General features: G+C 42.9%; 1 protein-coding gene across 4 annotated transcripts in view; it reads right to left on the bottom strand.

Moving 5' to 3' along the window:
• The window catches only part of FECH (ferrochelatase), a 32321-nt gene extending 7437 nt beyond the window's left edge, over nucleotides 1-24884 (bottom strand). Inside the window, exons 1-7 of one of the 4 annotated variants that reach the window (XM_080684738.1) lie at nucleotides 24576-24884; nucleotides 19354-19483; nucleotides 13097-13216; nucleotides 11778-11923; nucleotides 8371-8505; nucleotides 5310-5416; nucleotides 1081-1179 (exon numbers count right to left, since the gene is read on the bottom strand). In XM_080684738.1, coding sequence (XP_080540864.1) covers nucleotides 1081-1179; nucleotides 5310-5416; nucleotides 8371-8505; nucleotides 11778-11923; nucleotides 13097-13216; nucleotides 19354-19483; nucleotides 24576-24642 — 804 coding nt within the window. In that variant the 5' untranslated portion in view covers nucleotides 24643-24884. Of the gene's footprint in view, nucleotides 1-1080; nucleotides 1180-5309; nucleotides 5417-8370; nucleotides 8506-11777; nucleotides 11927-13096; nucleotides 13217-19353; nucleotides 19484-24575 lie in introns of all 4 variants that reach the window. The other 3 variants (XM_080684737.1, XM_080684739.1, XM_080684740.1) reach the window with 3 other exon arrangements.
• Nucleotides 24885-26603: the final 1719 nt, after the last annotated feature.

The raw sequence follows: 26603 nt of genomic DNA, 5'->3' as shown, positions 1-26603 counted from the left end.
GAGAATTTGCATAATGCCAGAAAAAGAGACTAGGAACTTGTTCAAATGAAACAGGCAGGCTTCCAAAGGAGAGAAATTGATCTCCAGGGCCACATACTGCTGAAAGGGCAACTGCTTAGCTTAGATGTAGGAGGAAAAAGCTGCAAAGGGCTCGACCCTGGTGACCACAAGGTGGCAGTAAAGACCAATTAGAAGAGTGGCCCAGCCTCTCATTAACTCCATTAGCCCTGGAATTAAAACCTTGATAACACCCAAGAAGATGAAATTCTCCACCTCTCCAGCTTTGAAAGCAATGTCTGTAGGACAGGATGCTAGTTCTGAGCTGATGAAACTGGCTGCTTATTCCAAGCACTTCCATGTATTACGACGGCACACCTGCTGGATCATCCTTGTTCCTATACAGTGACACTCTGTATTCGCTTGCCCAAGTGTGGTCCTTCGTCTTAGCAAGTTAAAAACCGTAATAGTGCCCAGCAGGGTGGCTCATTTGGTTGGAGTGTCGTCCCTTACACCAAAAAGTTTCCACTTCAGTTCCCAGTGGGGGCACATATGGGAGGCAACCAATGGATGTCTCTCTCTCTTTCTCTATCTCTTTCTCTCTCTCTCCCCCCACTCCTTTCCTCTCTCTCTAAAATCAATTTTAAAAACAAAAATATATCCTCGGGTGAGGACTATAAAACAACAACAACCTGTACTCACTTCCTGGAATTCAGAAAACCCCTGTCCAGTCTTGAGGACAAAAGAGTGAGATTGAGAGCCCTCCCTCTGAATGGAGGGCCTACAGTCAAGCCGCCAAAACATCAGGCAGGTCAGAGCAGTCAGTCTACTGTGCCACTTACTAAAAATCCTTATATGTGACTATATCTTCAGGTTGCTATGATTTTTACACAGTATTATAAATTATAAATATTATAATCGGAATGAATCATTATTAGGTCTCAAGAAGTGAATCAAGTTAAATGAGCACCACATTAAGTCTGAGATTTTAGAATTCAGGACATTGTAGAAACTGGGTCCATGTTACTGGGTCCATGAAAAATCCTCTACCACGAGGTCATCCGACAAAATGTTCTTACTTACAGACATGGGCAGTGAGTGGGCAGAAAAAAGAATGACCACCTCGCTTCTCTTCTCCGGCGGAAAACAGTCCAGCTCTTTCCGAATGTGGTCTGCGAAGCACTGCAGGAATGCCGAGACAGGAGGGTCAGGAGCACGTGGGGGAAAAGAGGTGGAAGGGAAAGACGGTATTTTTAAAATGAGAGCCACACCAAAAAGGTCGGAGCAACCCTCAAAACTCGGAACTCTCTTTTTTAAAAATTGCAAACAGTACGGTCTCTCTTGCTTTGGTTCATCATCAAAATGGCTCCTAACGGTTTCAGGGGCCTGGGGAATTTGATGGGAAACTTCTAACGCTCGCTAATGGCTCACTGAAAATGAACGCTCTGGATCTGCTGTCCCTCGGGAGGAGCGGGGCACACTTCCAGATGGAAAGGAAACACAGATGGGAAGGAGAAGTTGTTTTAAGACCTCTCATTTGCTCGGTTAGCAGGAAAACAGCTTACAGGGTCTTTCTAAATCTCCTTAGTTTGGCTTTCAGGCATATTGCATTAAAATGCATTAGACAGAAATAGTAGAGGAATAAGAAAATATCATCTATTTTTATGACCTTTTCCTTCTGAGCCCAATATCCTCACTGAGTCAATCTTCATAACAACCTTCACAACAACAGATGAGAGGTTGTAAAACTCCCATTAAATTCACAGAGGGCGGAAAGATGCGCCGACTTGGGGGCCCATTCAGTCACATCTGCGGAACTTGGGCTAGAACGCAGGCCCGCCTCCTCCCCCAAACCTCTGTCGACCAGACCAGTTAATTCCCTTCGTCTAGTTGGCACTTTCCGACTCACATCAATAGGTGCTGAAATACCAGATCTGAGGAGGCTTTCTTTCATCTTACACTTTAATCATTCTTTGTCATTTCACTTATAAAGCAAATGCTACAAAGGACATTAACGGGCCAATTGACAAAATTCTAATATAAACATGGATTAGATAAATTAATCAATGTTAAATTTACTGAAATTGAATACTGTATCATGGTTATAGAAGAAAATCTTCCTGCTATTTAGCTACAGAGTGATTTTATATATGAATATGTGTAAAACTTATTCTCAAAAGGTTCAGGGAAAAAATTATGTATAGGTATATACATACACAGAGATAAATGTTTATATTAATAATATGTGAATCTAGGTAAACAGTAGACTTTTCTGCATGTTTGAGATTATTTCCAAATAGAAAGGGGTTTTTTATTGTTGTTTTAAATCTTTATTGTTGAAAGTATTACATAAGCCCCCTTTTTTCTCCCATTGACCCCTTCTGGCCCATCAAATAAAAAGGTTTTCAAACATTATAAAGGACAATTTACCAGAACCAAGTAAATTTATACTTGTTGGTATGTGGATATATACCAATTTAGGATGAGTAAATTATTCCTCCATAAATACTGAGATATTATCAATCTTTACAGAACCCTCAAAAATTGGTAAATAAATGCCCCAAGGCACAAAATGGCACCTAGAGAGTTAGTTCCCTTTTCAAAATTTATAATTGACTTATAGGATGTGACAGGAGTAGATGCAAACAAAAACGGGATTTTCTGGTAGTCTTTGCAGTGTTTGGAAACTAAAGATGCTCACAAAGGCTTAGTTCTGGACAAAAGCCTCGATGAGGAGGCCCACTGCAAAGTTCACGTAGGAGCCCGGAACATCCACTTACTCCAATTATTCCAACAGCTGGGTAACAGTACTAAAATGACCATTCTACGTAATTACTGCCTGTAATAAGTGGGGATGTTGATTTAAAAGTTTTAGTTTTTAACTATAGTTTTAGTTTAGGGTCTAGTTTTGGGTTTGTGTGTTTTTTCTATTTCTGCTAGATAGCCCATCTCCTTCTCATGTAATCTACATAATATTAAGAATAGAATCTATGTATCAATTTTTTGTTTCCAAAGAAGTTTAATATTTTTCCTTTTCTCATCTTGCAAACCTGCAAGTACAAACACAATTTGTTCTGGCTTACAACAGACCCTAAGCCACCGTCAAAACTGAGGAGCCGTGGGCAAGTACAAGTGCTACTTAAATCATCTAGAATCCATCTGTGGTATTTTCTCCATGCAATCCCTCAGCAGAATGAAAGAGGCAGGCGGCTCTCAGAGCCTTCAATCACAGCATCCAGGGGGCAGATAAATGCTTCTGAGATCCCCTTTCATTTTGTGAACGGAGACTTCCTCAGTTAAGAGACCTTTCCATCTTTCTGCTTCCCCCTTTTCAAATGGCTGAATTTTAATGCAAATCTAATTACTCACTGGATCAGGGCAGGCAGATGCTGTGCAGACTCCGCAGTTCTCTACCACATGTCAGTGCTGACCTGAAACACCCCTCGTTTCCAGTCCAGGCCTCCAAGAGCAAGAGTCACAGCTCACTGGGGCTCCGGTGGTACTGACTGGACCAGCAGACGAGTGGGGGCACAGAAGCAAAACCACACCCATCTCTAGGAAGGTGCCTTCTTTTCACTTTTTACTTAAAACCGAATTTCAACCCACGGGTTAACCCTTGACTTCTACAAACCTAACAAGCTGGCCTGCTTTTAACGATGTCTAGCACCATCTAGCGGTTACAGATTTTAAATGATTCCAGGCTTTTAAAAAAGATGTTAAGTTGGTATTTTGCCAGTCAAAGAATGTCCCAGGAATGAAACATAAACTGGGTGAAATCTGAATCACTTAATATTTCTCCTACCTCAACTAACTCAAAGGCAGAAACTTCCACTGGCAGAACAAAACTATATCTGCGTGATATAGGGCATTTATAGAAACGCGTTGGTATTCAGAGGGCAAAAAAGGATATTAAAATGAATGAATGAAAACTAGTCAAAGCTATTTTACCATTTGCGACAGCATGGATGGACTTAGAGAGTACTATGTTAAGTGAAATAAGTCAGACAGAGAAAAAGAAATACTGTATGATTTCACTTATATGTGGAATCTAAAGAACAAAATAAACAAACAAACAAAACAGATACAGACAACAGACTGATGGTTGCCAGAGAAGAGGAGGGTTGGGGATCTGGCTGAAAAAGGTGAAGGGATTAATAAGTACAAATTGTTAGTCACAAAATAATCTGAGGGTTATAAAGTGCAGTACAGGGCAGTGGTAGCCAACCGGTGGTCCATGAGGTCTGAAAGATTGGCGACCGCCGAAACCGGTTTGGCTCAGTGGAAAGAGCGTCGGCCTGCGGACTGAAGGGTCCCGGGTTCGATTCCGGTCAAGGGCATGTACCTTGGTTGCGGGCACATCTCCAGTGGGAGGTGTGCAGGAGGCAGCTGATCGATGTTTCTCTCTCATCGATGTTTCTAGCTCTCTATCCCTCTCCCTTCCTCTCTGTAAAATATCAATAAAATATATTAAAAAAAAAAAAAAAAAAGATTGGCAACCGCTGGTTTAAGGAAATCTTTGGAGCAGCAGTCACCAATCGGTAGTCCATGGACCACTGGTGGTCCTTAAGGTCCAAAAGGTTGGCGACTGCTGGCTGGTACAGGAAATATAGTCCATGCTAATGTAGTAATTATGTACAGTGCCAGGTGGGTACTGGAAATATTGGGGGACCACTTTGTAAAGTATAAGATTATCTAATCTCTATGCTGCACACCGGAAACTAAAATAAAATAATATTGAATGTACATTGTAACTGAAAAATAAAATTAAAAACAAAAAGCCACTGGCTTTAGAATTATACTTTTCACTGTTCTCCTAATGTCATCTATTAATATAAATATTATAAATATAAATTGCATAGAAGAATTTTGAAATTTCTAATATATAAAACTTTCTCGATTGAAATGTTAAATTTCTTTTCATGTCTGAGAACATGTAAATATATTACCTTTAAGTTTTAAAACTTTTGATATTTTAAAGGATTTAGAACACAGAGGGTTTATTTGTCCGCCATTCAGTCTATGAATGTACATTAGCAGAAACACTTTGAGTAATCTTTAATGTTCTTCTGGTCACTGGGAAACGCAAAACTCAAAATGTAATTCTGCTATGGTTTGTGACTAACAGTATTAACCTGAAGAAAGAAAAGTCTAACCTTTAATCTTTAAATGTATTTTCTCTTGTCACAATAATCCTTTTTTTAATCCACAGCATACAATTTAAGCAAGAGAACTGTGAGGCTCAAAGGAACACCTGTAAAAAAACTGGCCACACAGAAGCTGGGGTGATGGGGTGCTGGTAGGTTCTGGCTTACCTGAATGAGGAGGGGATGCGTGGGCCACCTGTCAATTGTGCTCCACTTCATCATGGGCTTCTTTCCCACTTCATTATAGTATCTGTAAATGGCATTTAAGCTGCTACCTGAAATAGGCAGGGGCCACTTAGTAGATGCCTATTGACTATAGTGAAAATAAAATAACAAGACTAGTAAAGGCAGTAATTATAAGTTCAAAATTGGCAACTGCTTCTATACTGAGTCAGTCTAATCACAATCATTCCAATGCTCTAAAATACATACAGACTTCACTGCCCTGCAAATGAAGATCACTAAAAAGCAATCCATTTCAACGGCCTTTCAAAGATTATTGAGGTCATTTCTAGTGAGAAACACGATGGCAGTGGACTTATGAAATATTAGTGGTCATTATTTTCAGCGACCAAGTTTTACAATTAAAAGCATGTTGAGATTATTTTCCCACCATGAAGGTAATCAACCCCATTACAGCAAATGTAGGGGGTGGGAGAGAAGGAAAGAAGCCAAACATTATTCCCATTTTACTAATACATCACTGTTTTATGCTAGCATAGTTCTTTCCAGTTATATTTCTTTTTAGCTATCTTGTTTTACAAAGTTGTAATTTTAGTATGTATGCAATTTTGCATCCTGAGTATTTGGGGCATTTTTAGTTAATACTATGAGAAGAGTATTTCCCACATTATAATAAAAGCTTTATAACCATCCTTTTTAATGGCTTGTTGATAAAAACAGCAGCTTATTGAGGTTTCTATGAGCACTCTATTTTTTATCTGCTTTTACAACATCATCATCATCCCCTAGAATAAGTTAAATGGGTATCAAAACCTTATCTTGTGAATCTAACAAAACGTATACTTCTAAGGAAGAGATAGAAATCATGAAAATTTAAAGCCTAACAAGAGGTAAATGGACCGAAACCGGTTTGGCTCAGTGGATAGAGCGTCAGCCTGCGGACTGAAAGGTCCCGGGTTCGATTCCGGTCAAGGGCATGTACCTTGGTTGCGGGCACATCCTCAGTGGGAGGTGTGCAGGAGGCAGCTGATCGATGTTTCTCTCTCATCGATGTTTCTAGCTCTCTATCCCTCTCCCTTCCTCTCTGTGAAATATCAATAAAATATATTTAAAAAAATAAAAAAGAGGTAAATGGTACCACCCCAATACAATTTTATCCTGGCCTAGGGGAGCTGGAACTGGGGCCAAGCCTTAATCCTATGAAACTGATCCTAACACAAGGACTCTTCCTCAATCTTAATGTAGAGCAAAAGCTCCAAAACATTTCATGCTTCCCAACACCAATCCACTGGTTTCTCTAACTATGAGAACTATTCATCAGTTAGGTTCCCAACTTATAATGCTAGTCTGGACAGAGCCATATTTAAATCACAGGAATATTCTTAGGCTAAGACTCAACTTTAAAAAAACAAATGAGTTCACTTTGTTGAGTAGAATACAATGAACCAGGAGAATCCAAACTGAGTCTATTCCAGGTTCTAGAAGCCACATAAGTTGCCCTAGATCACTCAGAACCATTCCATGAACTACCAGAAGTAGTAATTAAGAGGAAAGTATAACCAAAAAAATCACTTGTGATTGATATACAGAATATACTGGCTCTGCCACAACGTGTGTCTACAAGATGCAATAGAAAAACGATACTCCAGTGACTTCAAAGAATGAATGTGCTTCCCGAAGGCTTTCACATCTCTGAAGTGAAGAGGTGCATGCCCTTACACATGAGATATACTAGAGAAAAACTGCACAGACCTGGGTGTTTTAAACACACGAATAGAGCCAGCTGTGTAATGAAACCCACAGTCAACCCTTCATCATATAAGTAACGATCTTCTTAAGTTGTCTAATTTTGAGAGCATCTACATGTTGAGATATATTTTTAAAATAAGGCCAAAAAAAAAAAGTATGGCTTAAGTATTTATAAAATCTGATTCCTTCTCCAATAACATATCACCAGACATTCTGAAGTTGGAGAGGTAGATTTCCAAAGGAAATCACAGTGCCAACGGTTGAGGATGTCTGAGAGCTCAGGCGTTTTCATAGGCACCTAAACACAGCAGGTCTTCCAATGCCTTCTGCTTCTCCTTAGAGTAATAAAATAATAGACACTGATATCCAAAAGCAATTTGGGAGTAACAGTGTGCTGACCCCAATCCTTGAAACAGAATAGAAACAAAGGTATGTGTCAGTGACAGCAGAAGCTTCACCCACAATTGATGAGACAGGGATTGGCAGATGCAGATTACCTTCCTGCTCCTGTTAAACATAGGAAATGACATGAATCTAGAATTCTAAGTTTGCAGAGGAAACCTCAAATTGGGCTTTGATTTAACGAGTAACCAACCCATAACTGAAGTATAACAAAAAATAACAATAAAAAATAACACTATTCCCAATATTCTACAGGCTTTTAAAATGTAAACAGTGATCACCTTTGCTACATTCATAAGAATATTAGGGTATCTATAACAATCAGTTTATTATACAAATATAGAAAGTGCTTAATCCTGATCTATTATACCAGTGATTTTCAACCTTTTTCACCTCATGGCACAAATAAACTAATTACTAAAATTCTGCAGCACACCAAAAAATATATATATTGCCAATCTGATGAGAAAAAGGTATAATTTTGATTCATTCATACCAGACTGCTACTGCTGCTACTGTTGTGTTGGCTGTTGTCTTTTTTTTTTTTTTTTTTTTTACAATCTAAGGGAAAAGAGGTCAGTGCCCTTGACTAGTCAGATACTGTGTGTTTTAAAAATTCTTGCGGCACCCTGGTTGAACTTGCTGCATTAAAGCATTGAACACTAGTAGCCACTGCCTTCCACCACCATTTGTAATTCTGAGCCGATTGGCCAATAACTCAAGGGACAGATGAACCATGAGATTTCAAATGGACTGACCTGAACTCTCGAGTTTAAAGCAGACAGGCTGGATTTGCCATTCAAATCCCAAAGGATTTATCCTTTCCTTCCGCACTCCGTTTCCTGGCTATTTCTGCCAGGGCCCTGTCCATCCTCCCACTGTAAGAAGTCCTTACCTGTGGTCGAGCAGCTGTACTGTGGGTACTGCGTGAAAGCAATAGCCCTTTCAAGCCCATCTCTTTCCATCTCTTCAATTGCTTCTTCTGTTAAAGGGTGGACGTACCGGAATCCAATATAGTATTTGTGAGGGGCTATTAGGAAGCATGTGTGGAAAAGAGAAAGTATTAATCTTTATATGGATTCCTCCGAGTCGCCAAACGTAATGCAATGTCCAGAACAAAGAATAGTTGAGCTAATTTCCTATGGTGCTGATAAACGGGGGGAAGTTTAGAATATTCCTTGGATCTTATCCAGTCTTCAGCTAGAACATGGACTTTTAATCACTCTTGTCTGGGACCAACCTCTCCCCTCATATACACACATCTTTTCTTAGCACAAAGGTTTTTAAAACTCAAGCCTTGCCCACTGGCGTGGCTCAGTTGGTTGAGTATCGAAAGGTGCCAGTTCGACTACCAGTCAGGGGAAGGCAATCAGTCAATGTTTCTCTCTCACATCAATGTTTCTCTTTCTCTCTTCTCCCTTCTTTTTCCTTCCCTTCCCTTCCCTTCCCTTCCCTCTCTCTCTCTCTTTTTCTCCCTCCCTCTCTCTGTCTCTAAGCATGACTTCTGGTGAGGATTATGAAAAACCTGTGCCTCGTTCTCTTCTCTTTACTAAGATGAGAGACTCAAGAGAAGAGAGAAAAGAACTAGGAACCTCCTCTCAAGTACCAGACACTTTGCTTTTTTCTTCCCTCTTGTTTGAACCCCACCATTCAAATAGGGAAACGGAAACTCTCCAAGGTCAATGAACCGGCCCAAAGTCACACCCAGCAGATGCTCAAGCTGAAATTTTACCGTCTCTGCCCATCCCAGAGCCCATGTCCCGTCCTTCTCTGCCCCGACCCACTTCCACCACCCAAACTCCCTCCTCCTGGGCCCTCAGGCCCAAGGTCACCTAGTTTATATAAAAGCTTTGGGATACTCAATACAAGTTCACTGGTAACAAATGACTGAAATGATTCTTCTGTATTAATACAGGAAAAACACCCAATAACTATGCTTAAATTGGAGGTACCAAATGAGATTTCAAATCGTTGTTCTTGGCACCTAAGCACCTAAGGGCCCACATCAGCCATATCTTTGTGTTCCTTCCTCCATAGCTTTACCAGTTCCCTCTTCTAAATCTTCCCTTGTCCTCCTAAATCTTTTTTCCTGCATTTTAAAAGCATCGACAACCGCACAATTCTTAGGCATTTATAAATCATGTAATTCAGAATTTCATAAAGTTACCCAGACTTATTTCCCTGTCTTTTCATAGGATTACACCTAACTTGTGCTCAGGGATAATATGAGAATACACCACATAAACATTAATTAGTAATAAATAAACCCAAGATAATGTTACTATCCAACCAATAGCAGGGGCTAAAACTAAGAATATGACACTAGCCCTAACCCATTTGGCTCAGTGGATAGAGCGTCCATCGGCTTGCAGATGGAAGGGTCCTGAGTTCAATTCCAGTCAAGAGCACATACCTTAGTTGGAGCTCTGAGCCCTGGTCGGGGCACGAGGGGAGGCAACCAATCAATGTATTTCTCTCACATTGATATCAATATTTCTCTCTCTGTGTGTCTCTCCCTCTCCCTTCCACTCTCTCTAAAAATCAATGGAAAAATATCCTTGGGTGAGGATTTAAAAAAGAACGACACTAAATTGCCACATAAGAAACATTAAGGTTACCTTGAAGAAGAAGATAAACACATTATAAATACTCCTCAATAATGTGACCCAAGAAACCATGGATCAATGGAGCATGTTACCAAAAACAGGTGCAGAATAGCAAAAAACAGAGAAGCATGTCTGTGCGTGGGAAGGAGGGTCTGACTCGATATTCGCTGGTTGGGGACCACAGAAAGAAGGAAAGGGTATAAACGGAACCATGTTCAGCTGTCTGTCCTTCTAAGCCACCCATCTTATGTCCTCTTCATAAAATATGGTGAACTGGGACTAAACACACACCAGAGGACATGACCCTGTAAGCAAATGCCAGATGACTGATTGCTCAAAGGTTATGTGGCTCATCCTAAAACTGCTAACCTCCACAGTATCATCAAGTCCATGTTTAAGGCGCGCCTGGCGACCTGAGGTGCAGTGGAAGTGGCACTGGCTTTCTAACCTATGTTGAGACATACTACCATCAGATTGGCATAGTAAGATCCCTGATGCTGCAGGTCCACCAGCTTCTCACATTTCCTCTCCACCGTTGGAACGTTGCGGCCTAAATGCCTAGGGTGTGGAGTTGCTCAATACTGCAGACTAAGAGAGGGGGAGAGGCTGCCCTCACAGATAAAGGCAGGGTGGTGGCTGCATTTTGAAGTGAGAGAGAGTGAAATACCCTGGAAAGAACAGATAAGGCTCCTCCCCCTCCCTACTCCTGGACAGCTGGCAGAGTTGTTTTGTGTGTCTCAGTATTACATTAAAAACAATGGTATATCCTACAGTCCATGGTGTCTTAAGTTAGATTAAATATGGTACTTATAGTTCATCTGAGTAGTGTTTCATTCTGTGCATTATTATTCCGTTAGAGGTTTTCAGAGGACAGTTGCCAGAGGTGTGTGGTCCTCCTTTCATTTTTATTTATTTGTTTTTAATTGATTTTAGAGAGAGGAAGGGAGGAAGGGAAAGAGAGAGAAACATTGATGTGAGAAACATTGATCGGTTGCCTCCTGTACATGCCCCAACCGAGGATGGGACCTACAACCAGGGTATGTGCACTGACCCGAATTGTCCCTGCCACCTTTCAGTGCATGGGGATGATGCTTCAACCAACCGAGCCACTCAGCCAGGCACGATCCTCTTGCCAGTGCCACGTCTGACGAGGCGCACAGATGCCTCATGATGGTGGACTGCCGAGAGCTGAAAGCAGTTGCTGAGAGCTGCTTCGTCTCATGGCTGCAGCGACAGCGAGCTAATTTGGCTCTACATGTTGATCCAATAATTAGCTATCCATACAGGAAAAAAAGGCAATCACAGCAGCCTCAAGCCAGTCCCCAAAGCTTTCTTCCCAGAGCAATGACTTGTGCGTCTTTTATTCAAACCCATCTCTATAGATCTTTAACGGGACCTTGGCTGAGTCCGTGTGTATCGCCTCTTCCTTATAATCTAGCTCAACTTAATGCGCACCTCAAACTACCTTTTGAAACTAATGTTCCAAATCTTTAGCTTTTTAATTTGTCACATAAGGAAGTAACAGGAAAGGGCATACAGCTGAGGACAAGGGAAAAGACCTCGAGAACTAAGTGACCGTGCATCACACAGGAACCCCCACAAAGCGAGAGGTTCCGGGACACAGACTGCACTTGGCATGCAGTAGTGTTTTGAATTTCATAACTGCTGGTGAGATGTTCATTAAGAAACACGCTACCTGTGTGCGGGGACATCTTGTCCAGCAGCTTCACCATGCCTTCTCCTTGCTTGGAAGTCCACATCTTGATGGGGGATCCTCCGCCAATCCTGCGGTACTGCTCCTGGATTTTGGGGGTTCGGCGTTTGGCGATGATTGGCGCCAGCCTACTAAATCATTTAACATGAAGGTGAGTGAATTCTATTCGACCTTAGCAACTCAGAAACATTTTCTACTCAATAAGAAAAAGATAAGCTGAATTTTAAAAAGAGTCTAAGAAGGTCAAGTCTTTGAAAACGGGAGCTGGAAGTCACTGACAAGGGCCAGCTCTCTCGGCCTAGATTACGGAGAAAACTGGACACTCTCGGAGGAGCAGCCACCTCTGCCCCGCAGTTGTCCTAGCATCCTGAAGAGTCAGACCCCAAACAAGTGGACAGAGACCCTGAACACGTGCTAGCTACGATCTTAACACCTCCTGGTCCTGCACCTAGCAGGGACTGCGATGTGTAAGACAGAATTAATATGCATTTTCTTACATATCCCTCTCAATGTAAGAAAATGCATATTAATCCTATAGATATACTTGCATATGTGAGCAAAGGTATATGCATAAGAACATTCATTATAACAGTGTAAACAACCTAAATGTCTATCCGTGAGGCACTGGCTAAATAAATTAAGGCCCAACCAATTCTTTACATCATGAAAAAAATGAGCCAGGTCTATATAATCTGTTAGGGAACAATCTCCAAGACACATTAAATTTGAAGGGAAAAAATAGTCACGTGCCTAATGATATACATAATTACATTCACATCTGTGTAAAGAAAAGGGGGGATATATATGTGTATACACACGTCTGCTTGGATATGCATGGACTATTTCTGGATGTAACAGTGCTCACATCCAGGGTGGCTCACTGCGAGGCTGGAGTCCAAGGTAAAAGGGACACCTGCTTTTTACTGTAAACACCTTTATACTGCTGGCATTTTTATTGTACACATGTATAAATTTTACACCCGCAGCACCAATGAATAACCAGCTGCTCACTGCCAAGAACAAACCCATCTCTACAGATCTTTAACGGGGCCTCGGCTGTGTCAGACACCTGCTCTCTAGAGCTCTGGGAGGGACAGGCTCAAGAACACTCACTGACCTGCTGTCTCTCTCTTGCAATATCACAGCCTTCTCGTGTCTCATAGAAAATCATGCTGCTGCTCTAGCCACTACCAGACATGCTTTAAAAACGTTTCCTTTTTGAGACTATAGACTGACGTGCACCTAAGGTAAAATGCACGGGACAAGTGATGAATAAGGACAGGTGTTCACGGGGAGCTTACTTTTGAATAGGAAGGGTCATTAGGTCTCGGTCCAAGAAGAGCCTCAGGAGGAAGTCGTGAACGTCTGCGAGGGTTTCAGGGCCCCCCATGTTTAGCATCAGTATTCCAGTCTTCGGTTTCCTGCGTAAGAGAAAATGCAGTTGTTGATTTCTACACTTATTTCCCTCCACGGAGGAATCGTGGCTCAGCTAGCAAGCTCTCATCTAATCTGTTCGATGCAGAGGTAAAAAGCTGCAGACCTGTGCACTGCCATCCCACGGCTACCTGTCTGGGAACACAAGGGGCCTCCAGGTCCGTGCGGCCCCAGCTCAGTCTCTGACCTTCATCTCGGAGCTCCATCCATGGCACTGGTCTTCACCAGGCTCAAAATGTTTCTCTTTTAAGTTGTCAGCCCTGAACAAAGATCCCATGCTTTGGGGACTGAGTCAAGGTATGATGTAAAATTGTCCTGGACAGAAACACCTGGTCAAGTGAATGCCTTATGAACACACAGGTTACCTGATCTCTCCAAACTTCAGGTTCCTCGTCTGTAAATAGAGAGACTACCACCCACCTCAAATGGATATTTTGAGAATTAAATGGAGAATGTGCTTAGTCACTTAGCATGACTGGTACACACAGAAAGTTCTATAGACACAGAGAAGCCTTGGGTTCCCCATCAATTGTATACCAGCCCATGTCTCACTCTGATACCTTCTCTTTATCCATTATTAAATGAAATGATTACTGACTTAAATTATTTCTTGCTACCCTGCTTCCTTCTCCAGCACCTACCTTTACTGCTTTAGGTAATTCCTGTAAAAAACAACTGTCTAATTTATTCAAATCAGTTCCAGCCTAAAGAATTAAGCACTGAATGAGCAAGGAGAAGCAAAAAGAAAGCAAAACTCTGTAATAAAAGTTTTAAATCAAATCCAGCCGATGTTACTCAGTAGTTGAGCATCAACCCATGAACCAGGAGGTCAAGATTCGATTCCCTGTCAGAGCACATGCCCGGGTTGTGGGCTTGATCCCCAAAAGGGGGTGTGCAAGAGGCAGCCGATCGATGATTCTCTCTCATCATTGATGTTTCTAGCCTTCTCCCTCTCCCTTCCTCTCTCTGAAATCAATAAGAACATATATAGAAAAAGTTTTAAGTCAAGCAGCATCTGAGAAATCAAAACCACAAAAGACTTATGCAAGATGCAAACTTCTAAAATCCAGAGCAAGCCTGGAGCCTACACAGTCTGAAGTGAGCCAGGCCAGAAACCTGCCAGGGTCAAGGCGGAGCCAGAACAAGGCCCCGTGCTTCCAGGAGCCTCCAGAGACTAGGAACTATGAGGTCAGGGCCTGAGGCAGGACCATGACCTGGAGGCCTGTGTGTCCCCAGGAATGGGGAGCTATGTGATGACAGTAAGAGAGTCTGCAAGTGGGTAAACTAAAAGAAACACAGGAGTGTATCTTCCATTCCTGATTTCTCATTTAAAAAACTTAGATATAATTTACATTCTACAAAATTTACCACTTTAAACTGGTACCATTCAGTGGCTTTTAATATATTCACAAAGTTATGTGACTATCACAAGTACCTAATTCCTGAACATTTCATCACCCCCCCTCCAAAAAAAAATAAAGCCTTGGACCCATTAGAGCCACTCCCACTAATCTACTTTCTGGGTCCATGGGTTTGTCTATTTAGGATATTTCATAGGAACAGAATCTTATAAAATGTGGCCTTTTGTGTCTGGCTTCTTTCACTTTGCATAAAATTTTCCAAGATTCATCTATGTTGTAGCATCCACCAGTACTTCTCTCCTTTTCATGACGGACTAATATTCCATTGCAGAGATGCACTCTCCAGTCACTCTTGATAAAGCAGCTGAGAAATAACTAGTCCTAGGTTTACCTAAAACACCATTATTACGAGTGCACCGTCTCCATCTCCTACATCAGGACCACTGCTAGCAACCACAGTGACTAAGCCAGTCCTGCTGAGAGGGCTCTCGTTTGGAAGCCCAGCTTTGATGTGCTCTGAAGCTGATGATATCATAGTGACATTTCATTTGCAACTGCTAAACAACTGTTAACACCATTTAGCAATGGTGGACAGCAGAGTGTGTCACGTTTACCCAGGTGAAAACTGTTTTCTTGATCAAGCATACCGTAGGTGAATGAGGTAGAAATCTAAATTCACAGCCTGAATTTTCAAAATCAGAACCAATTCCTGGGAAAAGGAAAATGTTGCATCATAATGGAGTCAGGGATTTTCCTATTTAGACCCCATTATAACGATTCTCTAAATTCACTTTTCACCTCCTTGTCTTCTCTCAGCCTTGGCACTACTGACATTTTGGGCTGGATAACACTTGGTTGTGGAGGGCTGGATAACACTTGGTTGTGGAGGGCTGTTTTGTGCATCCCTGGGAACTACTTAGTAGATGGCAACAGCACTACCCCATCCCAGCTGTAACAACCAAGTATACCTTAACCCTTGGCTGGGACCACTGTATTAGAGCAAGGGGGTTTAATTTCCTTCTTATTAAACCACACAACTACCCTGAAGACATCGTTATTCTATAACTTTTCCACCCCTCTGACCAGAAGTCCTCTCAACGAATTAACAAACGTGCTTAGTTTTCATTTCTTGATACCTGAAAATTCCAGCTTCATTATATTGTGAAATTGTAATATTCCCCTAATCTTTCTACTTAGACCACCAGTGTTCTCCTGGGATTCTGTCTTTCACTTTCAAAATCTGTGACTCACAATAAATTAAGTGCATTTTTCCATGGATTGCTGCCAGTTAACAGATTAGTGGTTAAGAAACCCCAGGCTAAGCGACTTACCTAAGCCATGGAGGGTATCAATGTACAAATGGGATTTAGAACTATTTTTCATCTACACCTGAGCTCAGGACGAGAGTGGCTTTAAATGGGATGTTACCCTGCCCTGCAAACCCATGTTTTGTAAAGCATGTTGATCTTATACATGAAAGAGATGCACATGATTTGAAAATACCTAATACACATGCACTTAATTCAAAACTGTGTTGTGCATAACGAATGGTGCATTAGTAAGCCCTGGCCCCACACCCCTTTTCCAGAATGTGAAGTACAAAGCTTTAGTCAAGGGTCTCTGTCTCTTCGCCTCTCCAGACAGAGCACATTTGTGACCAAGATCTGAATAGCCAAGTTCCCTTTGTTTGAATGCAAAAATGTATGGAGCAAAATATATTTAAAACTTCTCACTTGAAAAGGTATCAACATTTTGCCCTTTTCATATTCTGAGACTCTCAAAATATGAGTTTTTTCCTTTGAACTATTAATGGTACATCACAGAAACTTAGCTCATCAATTAATAAATAGAATTCTACTCTACTATATGTAGTCAACCCACAAGATGTAACTGGCCTGAAGGTTCATGCTGCCTCTAGGACAGGGTGTGGCAAACTAAAATCCATGCACCAAATCTGCAACCTGCCCCTCCTCCGCTTGTTTTTTAAATAAAGTTTTATTGGAATACAGCTCATTTATTTACGTATTATCTATGACTGCTCTCACATGACAACAACAGAGTTGAATAGCAGCAAAAGAGACCAAATGGCCCACGAAGTCTAAACATTTACTATCTAGCCCCTTACAGGTAAGGTTGCTGACTCTTGGTCTAGTAGAGTGTTAGTCTAGGATTGTCTAGCCTAGTCTAGTCTAAGCACTAAGCAGCACAATGCCTTCACAATGTCTGGCATCAGAAAGACACTCATTACTTCATCATTTCCAATATCTAAAAACTAGAAATAATCTACATGTCCCATAATATGGGACCGGATACATAAATTATTACTTAAAACCCTATATTATTAAAATAATGTAGAATGTTTATATTAACATGGTGACATATCTACACTAATAAAAGAGAAAGATGCAAATTAACCATACCTCCACAACACCCACCAGCCAATCAGGAGTGAGTATGCAAATTAACCCAACAAAGCTGGCAGGTTAATTTGCATACACAGGTGCCAAGTGGCCAAGGGCAGGGCAGTGCCAAGCAGCCTAGGTCCCAGGGATGGGCGCCATGCCCGCAGGCTCTCGGGACCATCGCCAGCCCCGGAAGGCAAGGGCAGCCACGCAACTTGACAGCAGACAGCAGGGCCTGCTTGGCTGTAGCCGTGGCGACCCACGAGCAGGCAAGCAGGCCCGCAGGCAGCATCCAGCAGGGCCTGCTTGGCCATCGCCACAGCAACCCAGAAGCAGGCAAGCGCGGCCCGCAGGCAGCACCCAGCAGGACCTGCTTGGCCATCACCAGGGCAGCCCGGGAGCAGGCAAGCACGGCCCACAGGCAGCACCCAGCAGGGCCTGCTTGGCCGTTGCCACAGCAACCCAGAAGCAGGCAAGCGAGGCCTGCAGGCAGCACCCAGCAGGGCCTGCTTGCTCATCACCATGGTGGTGCCAAGTGGCCGAGGGCAGGGCAGTGCCAAGCAGCCTAGGTCCTGGGGACGGGTGCCATGCCCGCAGGCTCCCGGGACCATCGCCGGCCCCAGAAGGCGAGGGCAGCCACGCAGCTTGACAGCAGACAATATATATATATATATTTAAAATTAAATAAATAAATAAATAGAGGAAGTTATAAAAATAATATGTACAGTATTGTCACATTTTTGTAAATATATACTGAGTGAATATTAATAGACACAGATATAGAGACAAAATACTGATGGTGAGATTACTGTTAATTTTTTATCTTTTTTTTTTTACCTGTCTGTAGTTCCTAAAATAAACCCATTTCTTTTGCATAAATGAGATGTAAAGTTATTTAATAGAATTTATATTTTTTTATATTTTTGTTAAATGTTAATAAATTCATATTAAGGCCAGTTATATTATTGACTTTTGCCACTGAAATAACACAATAATGAAATAATTTCTTTCCAGAGTTCCACATCGAATCAGTTCTTCAGGTTACACCAAGTACTCTAAGGACTTACAGTACTTTGTACTATGGCTGAGGTGAGAAGAGGGACCATGGGTGGCCAGGCTCAGCATGCCAGAATGACAAGTAGCTGTGCTTCCTCACCAGACTCAAACTTTTAGGAAACCAGAGAGGTGAAAGGAGATGATTTGGGGCCCCACGCCTAATGCTCTATCCTCTACAAATCTCAGTTTACTCAGCACTCAATGTATCCCTGGTCACACAAAGAAAAATAACAAACACGCCCCGCCTGGTGTGGTTCAGTTGGTTGGGCATCATCCTGTGCACCAAAAGCTTGCTGGTTCAATTCCTGGTCAGGGCACATACCTGGGTTGCATGCTCGATCCCCAGTAGGGGGCATACAGGAGGCAGCCTATTGATAGCTCTCTCACATTGATGTTTCTCGCTCTCTCCCTCTCCTTAAAAAATCAATTTTAAAAATCTAAAAAAGAAAAATAACAAAAACACACAAAAAAGACTATTACATTTTCACAGCTGTATAACTTTCATCGAATATCAGGTCTACCAGAAAGATCAAGGGGTTAAATAGTTCACACTACTTGCTTTCACTGTGCTTAGTGTTCAAGTGCAGTATTCTATCCATGTACTCATTTAAATAATTGTCTTTATAGACTGAACCAAAATAAAACTTGAGAACAGCTGTGGTTTCTGTTATGAAAGAGGATACCCAGCAACAATGCTATGCCTACTGACGTCCGCCCGCAAATAGCAGAGGTGAGGTATGAAACATGTACTTTATTTCCTTAATAAATTATAAACCATATTACATCACTTACAATTATGTTCACTGTGTTAACCTATGAAAAACAACGGTAGCACTCACTACAGAAATTCTTGGTAGATTAGTTATTCTTTATCCTGAACAGGACATACATTTCATAGGTATAATTATGTTAGGTTCATAAATACATTTCCAGCATACATATAATTTGTGTTATGTGACATATTCCAGAACAAAATTCCTACATGATTTATAGACTGCTTGTACTCAACTCTGTGTCCTTTAACAAAAGCCCTGTGGGAATGGTACCTCAACAAAGCTGAAAAACAAATAAATTAATGATTTAAAAATCTGTAAATAAATTTTTGTTTATTCTAAAGACCTAAGGGGGTGTGTGAAATTTGTTTAATAATTTGACAGCTAGTGAAAGGAAGTCAAGAATATAACATCCCGTTCCTTATATACTGAGTTTTCCAAGCACCTTCTTTCCTGGGGAGCTTGCTTGTATCTACAGGTGTTTGCATCAGTAAAGAGAAATCCTTATTAGCACCTAAAATTAGACTCATACCTCTTCCCCGGTTGAACTTGAGGGTTTGGGCTTCTGGCACTTTGAGCTGTTTCTGTGGTGGCTACTGCTGCGGCTGCTGCATCTGATTGGCACCTCCATGGCTGTCGGGCCCTTGAGCTGCCAGGCACCACTGTGACAAAATTAAAGGGGAAACATGAAATCTAGCTGGAAAGTAATTTCTTTTGAAGTGGTCCTCAGAGCATAATTCCTAGATTTAAAATTTGAAGAGATGTAATAGCAGAGGTGACACCCCTCCTCCCCTTCCTTATTTCTCTGCAGGAAGGTGAAGGCACTTAAGGCGTCTCCAAGGGGACATGGTGGTGCCCCCTAGGATGGCTTATCGGGACTTATAGGGAGCCTTTTTAGAAACCACACACCTCCCCTCCCTGCCTTGGCTGCAGATTTGATAGGATCCCTCATGAGAATCACTGCACCTCCTAAAAGTTACTGATGGCTGCATGCTGCTCATATGAAAGCTGAGAAGCCTGCAGAAGAGGGTAAGAGCCATTGACTTAAGAAGTGGAAGCTGGGCCAGTTTTCCACCAGTTGCACAGATCTCATATCTGCCCACAAGCCTTCTCCAATAAAGCACCAGTGCTGAGGGCCCCACATTGCCCTTGGACCCTGACAAGGGGGACCTCGCTTTAGAGGCCCCATTCTGGCACTCTCCCTGCTGCACCCCACTCCATGGGGTATGTAGTCTGCATAGCCAATGATTAATTGACCCCCCAGCGTCCAAACCCCACATTCCCACACCCCCAAAGTCCCACACCCACTTCCAGGCTCTGCCCAGGTCCCTTACCTAGGTCCATCCTCCAGAGAGCTGATCATGCAATCAATGTAAGCATGATGTCGGGTACCCAAGGGGTGGCTGTTTGCAGGGGCAAGAAGGGAGCTTGAACATACAAACTGGAAAATCCACACATGTGTATGCACAGAGCCAGCAGTGGGAGGAGCAGGGAGGCCTGCAGGCCAGTGGCATGTCTCCCAAAGCCTCCACATTTCTGCAGGAACTCAGAAGAGTTCGGGAGTTCACCCTTCCAGGTTGTTATGAAGGTCTATTTATCAGTGTAGAAAAATAGAATATATGGCACATTTGTTAGCTTGCTGTCCCACATATACGGCTCTCCATTTATACTCCTGCCCTGGGCCCCACAAGAGTTAGTGGGTGGGCTTGGAGAACCCACTTGAATTGAGGAGTCCCTGGGCCATACTCGACTGTAGTCCCACACTGGACACATGACCTCCCTTTCATATTCTTAAACCAACAAATTTGAAACCAGCTTGAGACCATCTCCTTCCTCCTACTACTTATGAGTCATAGGTGTCCTGGTAAGGAACTTGGGCTTGAGACCAGCAGATCTGACTCTGAATCCAGTTCTGCCTCTTTTTAGTAATGTGACTAGGGCCGGGTTACATTTCCGAGCCTTACTTTCCCTGGGTGTAAAATGATGACATTGCTATGGGGATCCTTGTGAGGATTATAGCAGATAAGTTCAGTGAAGCATTCTGCAAGGGGTCTGCTACATATGATTAATGCTGGCGTTAGTTTCATCTGTAAGTGTCTAGACTCTAGAGCATAGGGACTACACCTGCTGATTTTTATCACCTAGAATGTCTATAAAATACAGGAGAATGGTATCTCCAGGCTACTGAGAGAACCAGCTATCCAGATTGTGACCATTCCCAGCAGAGCCAATTACATGAGTTGCGCTCAATAATCCTTACTAACTCTAAGTGGAAGTGCAACAATTGACACAAAGCAGTTCAATTCTGCTCAAATGAAGTCTCAAATCAACCCACATCTCCTTATTTTAGACACGCTAAATTCTGAACTGCATGATGAGATTTAACCAGATTCTCAATCATGCCACAATGTCTGCAATTCCTCATATGAATGAGATTTTATCAGATTCCATGGAGTATGAGAACAGAACTTTGGCATCCCATAATAGGACTGCTGGTAATAAAATAAAATTGCCTCCTGTGAACCTTAAAAAGGGGTAGGGTGAGACAAGAGCCTCCAACTAGTACCTAGAACAACTTAGGAGCTGGGAGCTATTGGAGCTGCCAGGCTATTGTAATGCCCTCTACTTACAAAATTCTATTCTCTATGGTTGAACAAATTCTCAGAGAAGGAGGGTGTTGCTAAACATGGATCCTGTCTGTTCAGGACTTAAGAGTTCATATACTCACCTCTCAGACACTTCTCTAAAACACAGCTCTCCCCTAATGATCTGAAGGTTCTAGAGAAACAAAGAGTGTCTCCTACTAAAAGATTAGTGTTCATCTAGCTAAAGGAGTTTAAAATGATCATTCGAAGGGCCAACTGAGGCCCCTGAATATACTCAGCTCACAGCTGAAGAGCAAGCCAAAGGCACAGGCAGCACTGTGTGTATAGAGAGTATGTGTTCTGGAGCCAGAGAGATCTGAGCAGAAACCCCTGAGAGGACCAACAAGCTGCAGGGCAGTGCTTGGGCAACTCAGTGAGTTACTCCACGTCTCACTTTTCTTGTCTGGAAAATGGTGATAAGGTCAATCATGCAGAGCTGTTATGAAGATTAGGGAAACAAAGCATTCTCCGTCCAGCCCCAAGAACAGTACCAGGCACGCTGCATGTAGTTAAGCAAGAGGTAAGAATACAGTAAATCCTCACTTAACACCATCAATAGGTTCTACGACTTTAAGCAAAACAACATATAATGAAACCAGGGAGACACATGCTAAAAACAGAATGTAAAACTGCTTTTCCACTCTTACTTTCAGAATTCATTTTCAGAAATACTACTCATTTTTTCCTAATCCAGATAATGTTAACCCTTCATATCAAACAAGTTGATGACAGTATTATAACTACTTCTTAACATCAGAGTCTGTAATAAAACTAGATGTCAAATCTTTCCGCCCTAATACTTCTTTCAGCCCCGTTACTGTCACTGTGCTTCCTCTTCTTAAAAGATCATGCCTTTTGTCACCCAGAGCCCTTAGTGACCTGATCCTCATTGTACTTCTGGGTTCTTATTATTTTCCTAACAAAGGCACCTGTAATAAGATATGGAGGTTCAGAGTGGATTCTCTCCATTTCCTCTCAGTAGATGCCAGACTGACCAATTAGGAAATTTCTTATAAAAATAAGTCAGTTGTGTCCAGTCACGGTTCAAGTGCATTAATTAAGCGTCTTAGTATGTGGCAGACTTTTACATAATGAACATTTTGAGGGTCTCCATGTCTGTAGTGAGTGCTAGGATAGTGTGTATCCAGCTAATCCTCATGGCAAGCCATGAAGTACTACCTTACTCCTTTCACGTTTACTAAAGCTCATGCCAGGCTCAGTGTCTTGCTCAAGGGGTCACAGTTAAGAACGGTTCAGAGCTTGTGTCCCAACCAAGTGTGTCTGACCCAGGGTCCCATCAGTTCATCCTGTAGACACAACCTACATTCAAAGGGTTTGCATCAGAAATGTGTGGAGTTGTCAATGGGTCATATTTGTTTTCCAAATATCTCTAGAAAACACTAGCCCAGGCTAGTGGGTCCTGCTGCCAAGGACAAGTGAGCACTGGATGATGCCAGGGGCTAGTGCAGAGAAGCAGTGGGCACATTTTCCTTCCATCACCAGGGAGAGAAGCCAAGAGTAGACGCCCATGATGATGATGATGTTGAAGAATAGAATGAAGAAAAAACATGGAGTCACTATGGTCAAGCTGCTAAATTATTGAAAGAAAGTAAGCTGAGGCATAAGGAAACAATTCTATTTTTGCCTTAACTAGCCTGGGAACTTAAATTCTGACCTTTCCAATCCTTCGTCAGTACCTGGATGCACATTAGTCCTTTAAGCATCAATGTCTGGACACACATCAAACCTTCAGTGAACCATCTTAATGAACTCAAGAAGAAAATGTTCCATTATTCACAGCAATGGGCATCTGGAAGATTACCATCTTCAGCCAACCTAATGGCTAAGAATGCAGGACTGAATTTTTTTAAAATATTTTTTTATTGATTTCAGAGAGGAGGGGAAAGGGAGAGAGAGAGAGAAACATCAATGATGAGAGAGGATCATGGATTATCTACCTCCTGCACACCCTCTACTGGGGATCAAGCCTGCAATCCCAGCATGTGCCCTTGACTGGAATCGAACCCGGGACCCTTCAGTCCGCAGGCTGATGCTCTATATACTGAGCCAAACCAGCTAGGGCTGAACTTTTTTCAAACGTGTACTTCCTGCTATAAAATTCTCAAACTGCCGAAACTGGTTGGCTCAATGGATAGAGCGTCAGCCTGCGGACTGAAAGGTCCCAGGTTCGATTCCGGTCGTCAGGGGCATGTACCTTGGTTGCAGGCACGTCCCCAGTGGGGAGTGTGCAGGAGGCAGCTGATCGATGTTTCTCTCTCATCGATGTTTCTAATTCTCTATCCCTCTCCCTTCCTCTCTGTAAAAAATCAATAAAATATATTTTTAAAAAAAATTCTCAAACTTTTCTTTCTCCTTTGGAACACTCTGGGTATTGCCTAACTTGTGTTTCCTCTTTGCAAACCCTAAGATCCGTAAGTAAAACTGTATCATCTATTTCTAGACTCCCTAGTCTTTTGAGCTGGATGGACAATGCCTTCAGTACAGTCCTCCCTATGGCAGGCCCTTAACATATGTCCCACAGTAATCCTCAAACCGTACTGTCACTGTGGTTATTCTGACTCTACAGTTAAGAGCTAAGACCATGGGCCTGGCCAGGGTGGCTCAGTTGGTTGAGAACCGTCGGATCACCAAAAGGTCACCAGTTGGATTCTGGGTCAGGGCACATGCCCTGGTTGCAGGTTCAATCCCAGGGGGTGCATATCAGGAGGCAATCTGTCATGTTTCTCTCTAAGATCATGTCATGTTTCTCTACACTCTCTCTAAGATCAATGGTGAGGGTTTTTAAAAAGAAAATAAATAAATAAATAACTGTTGAATGTTACCAGGGTCTGCCATTACTGACAGTCACCCGGCTGACCGGTGGGACCACAAGCTCCCTCCCCACAGCCTCTCAGGTCCCCTACCCCGGCACCCTTCGGGACCCTGCCGGGGGAGGGTGCCTTCCAGCCGCTTCTCCGCCGCTTGCCCCACCCGCGCAGCTTCCTGCGCAGTGCGCGCGGCTCCCGGAAGCCCCCAGGCAGGGGGACGGGAGCCGGGAGCTGCCCGCTGTCCCCACCGTCGCAGGGACCCCGGGGGCAGCCCCACTTACTTCGATCGCGGAGCAGAGCGCCCGCGGTTCGCAAGGCCGCAGCCATGTTTAGGCGGAGTGAGAGCATTCCCGGGGCGGCCTCTGCCGGCCCTGGATTCCTGCCGCGGCGGCGCGCTCAGCGGGGCCACAGCACCGAGCCCAGGGCGCCCCTCTGCCGCCCGCACCTGATCTCGCTCGCTTCTCCCCCGCGCCCCGTGCCGCGCCGCCACCTTCGCTGGCCGGCATTGGGGGCGGGGCAAAACGAAGCCGCGCCCCTCGCAGGGAGCCCGCCCCGGGCCAGCCCCGCCCCCAGGTTCAGGGCTTGCGCTCGTGGGGGGCCCCCCCACCCCACCCCCCACGCCCACTCCCACCCCCGCCTCCACCACAGGTCCGTGAACTCCAGTCCCGCTAGATTCCCGGTGGTTCTGGACCAATGCCCTGGTTGCACGTGCCAACCTGACTAAGGCAGGAACCATAGCCACAGCCAAGGACTTCCTAGATATTTCCATTACTGTTACTTCTGTATTAGGATGCTTTGTCTCAGTTCTCCGGTTTGCTTGCCTAGTTACAGCACAACTGTGCCGACATGGTTTTGTTTTGCTTTGTTTTCAGAATAGGAAAAGGAATTATTTTATACTGACATAATTATTCAATTTCAAGATTACGCTGCTAACATGAGAACAAAGTGAAAGCCAGTAAGGCAAATGCAGTTCTTAGAAGAATGGTTTGCGCAGGGAACACAGGAACCTCCGTCATTTCCAGCCATTCCTACATTCCCACACCTCCGACCCCCAACCATGCCCAGATGTTCAGCGCATCCTGTAGAATGAGACCAGCCCTTATAACCAGCCCTCGGGCATCATTCATTCATTCATTCATTCACTGAACAATTATTGAGCACTTATTATGTACACGCAGTAAACAGCAGTGAACAGAACACACAAGGGATTTACATGGGATTTACGGGAGAGACAAAATAATAATAATAATATGTACTATTTTGGGTGATGATGAGCATTAGAAAGAAAAAGTAAGCGACATAGGGAGATGGGGGAGGGAAGGCTAATGTAATTTGAAATAGGTCAGAGAAGTCCTCAATAACATGTGGGCAAAGTAAGGGACATTCCACAAGATGAAGTCTAGATTGGGTTGAAACCAATTCCCTGTAGTTAAAACGAGTGCTCTTGATTGGTTTAGTTTATTATTGAAGTTAGCCCTCCTTATAGTATGAGCCCAGTGTAAAACATCTCATTTCAGAGATTGCCTTTCCTATTACCTACATGATCTTCAAATACAAGCAAGAGATGTTTTTTGAAAAGCAAACAGTAAAACTTGCTCCAAGTATCAATTGCTTTCCTATATATACATTTTGCCAGCTCTATTCTCATAACAAACATTAGTTTAATTTGTCCTTTACAGAGGTGATATTTATAGATAATATACTTCTCTATCTAAACCCTAAATCTATTTCTTTTAAATAAACTACACAAAAAGACTCTACATTTCGAAATGCTATGCTGGAAAAAAAACAAAACAAAAAACTGTAGACAAAGCCAGAGAACTGGCAAAGGCCACGGGTTTCAGATGTCTGAGCTACCTAGGCTCTTCTCAAACCACCTCTGGGAGTCTGGATAAGCCACCCCTCCATCCAGATGCTGCGCCCCTCCTGCCAGGTGCAGATAACCAGGGTCTTCTGGCCCCTCCCAGGCGAATGCTGGTGATTAGTGACAAGGCATGAAGGTGCCACATCTCACATCATCAACAGTTGGGAGGGGCTAACTTTGTATCTGGCCAGAAAGGAGAAAGAAGCTCGCAAAACATACTTTAATATATCAACATAATAACATTTTAAAAAATGAATTTGCACCATTTCATTCACATCTTGCGTTTTCATTTTTACTGACTTAAAAAGCCCAGTCAAAATTCCTCATGTGTAAAACCTCCTGGTTGATGGCCATGTAAAGTACAACATAGGAAATATAATCAATAATATTGTAATAACCCAACTGGTGTGGCCCAGTGGTTGAGAGTCGACCTATGAACCAGGAG

The sequence above is a fragment of the Plecotus auritus genome, assembly GCF_963455305.1.
Source record: "Plecotus auritus genome assembly, chromosome: 8".
Classification (NCBI taxonomy): Eukaryota; Metazoa; Chordata; class Mammalia; order Chiroptera; family Vespertilionidae; genus Plecotus; species Plecotus auritus.
This window is presented reverse-complemented; position numbering and strand designations above follow the sequence as displayed.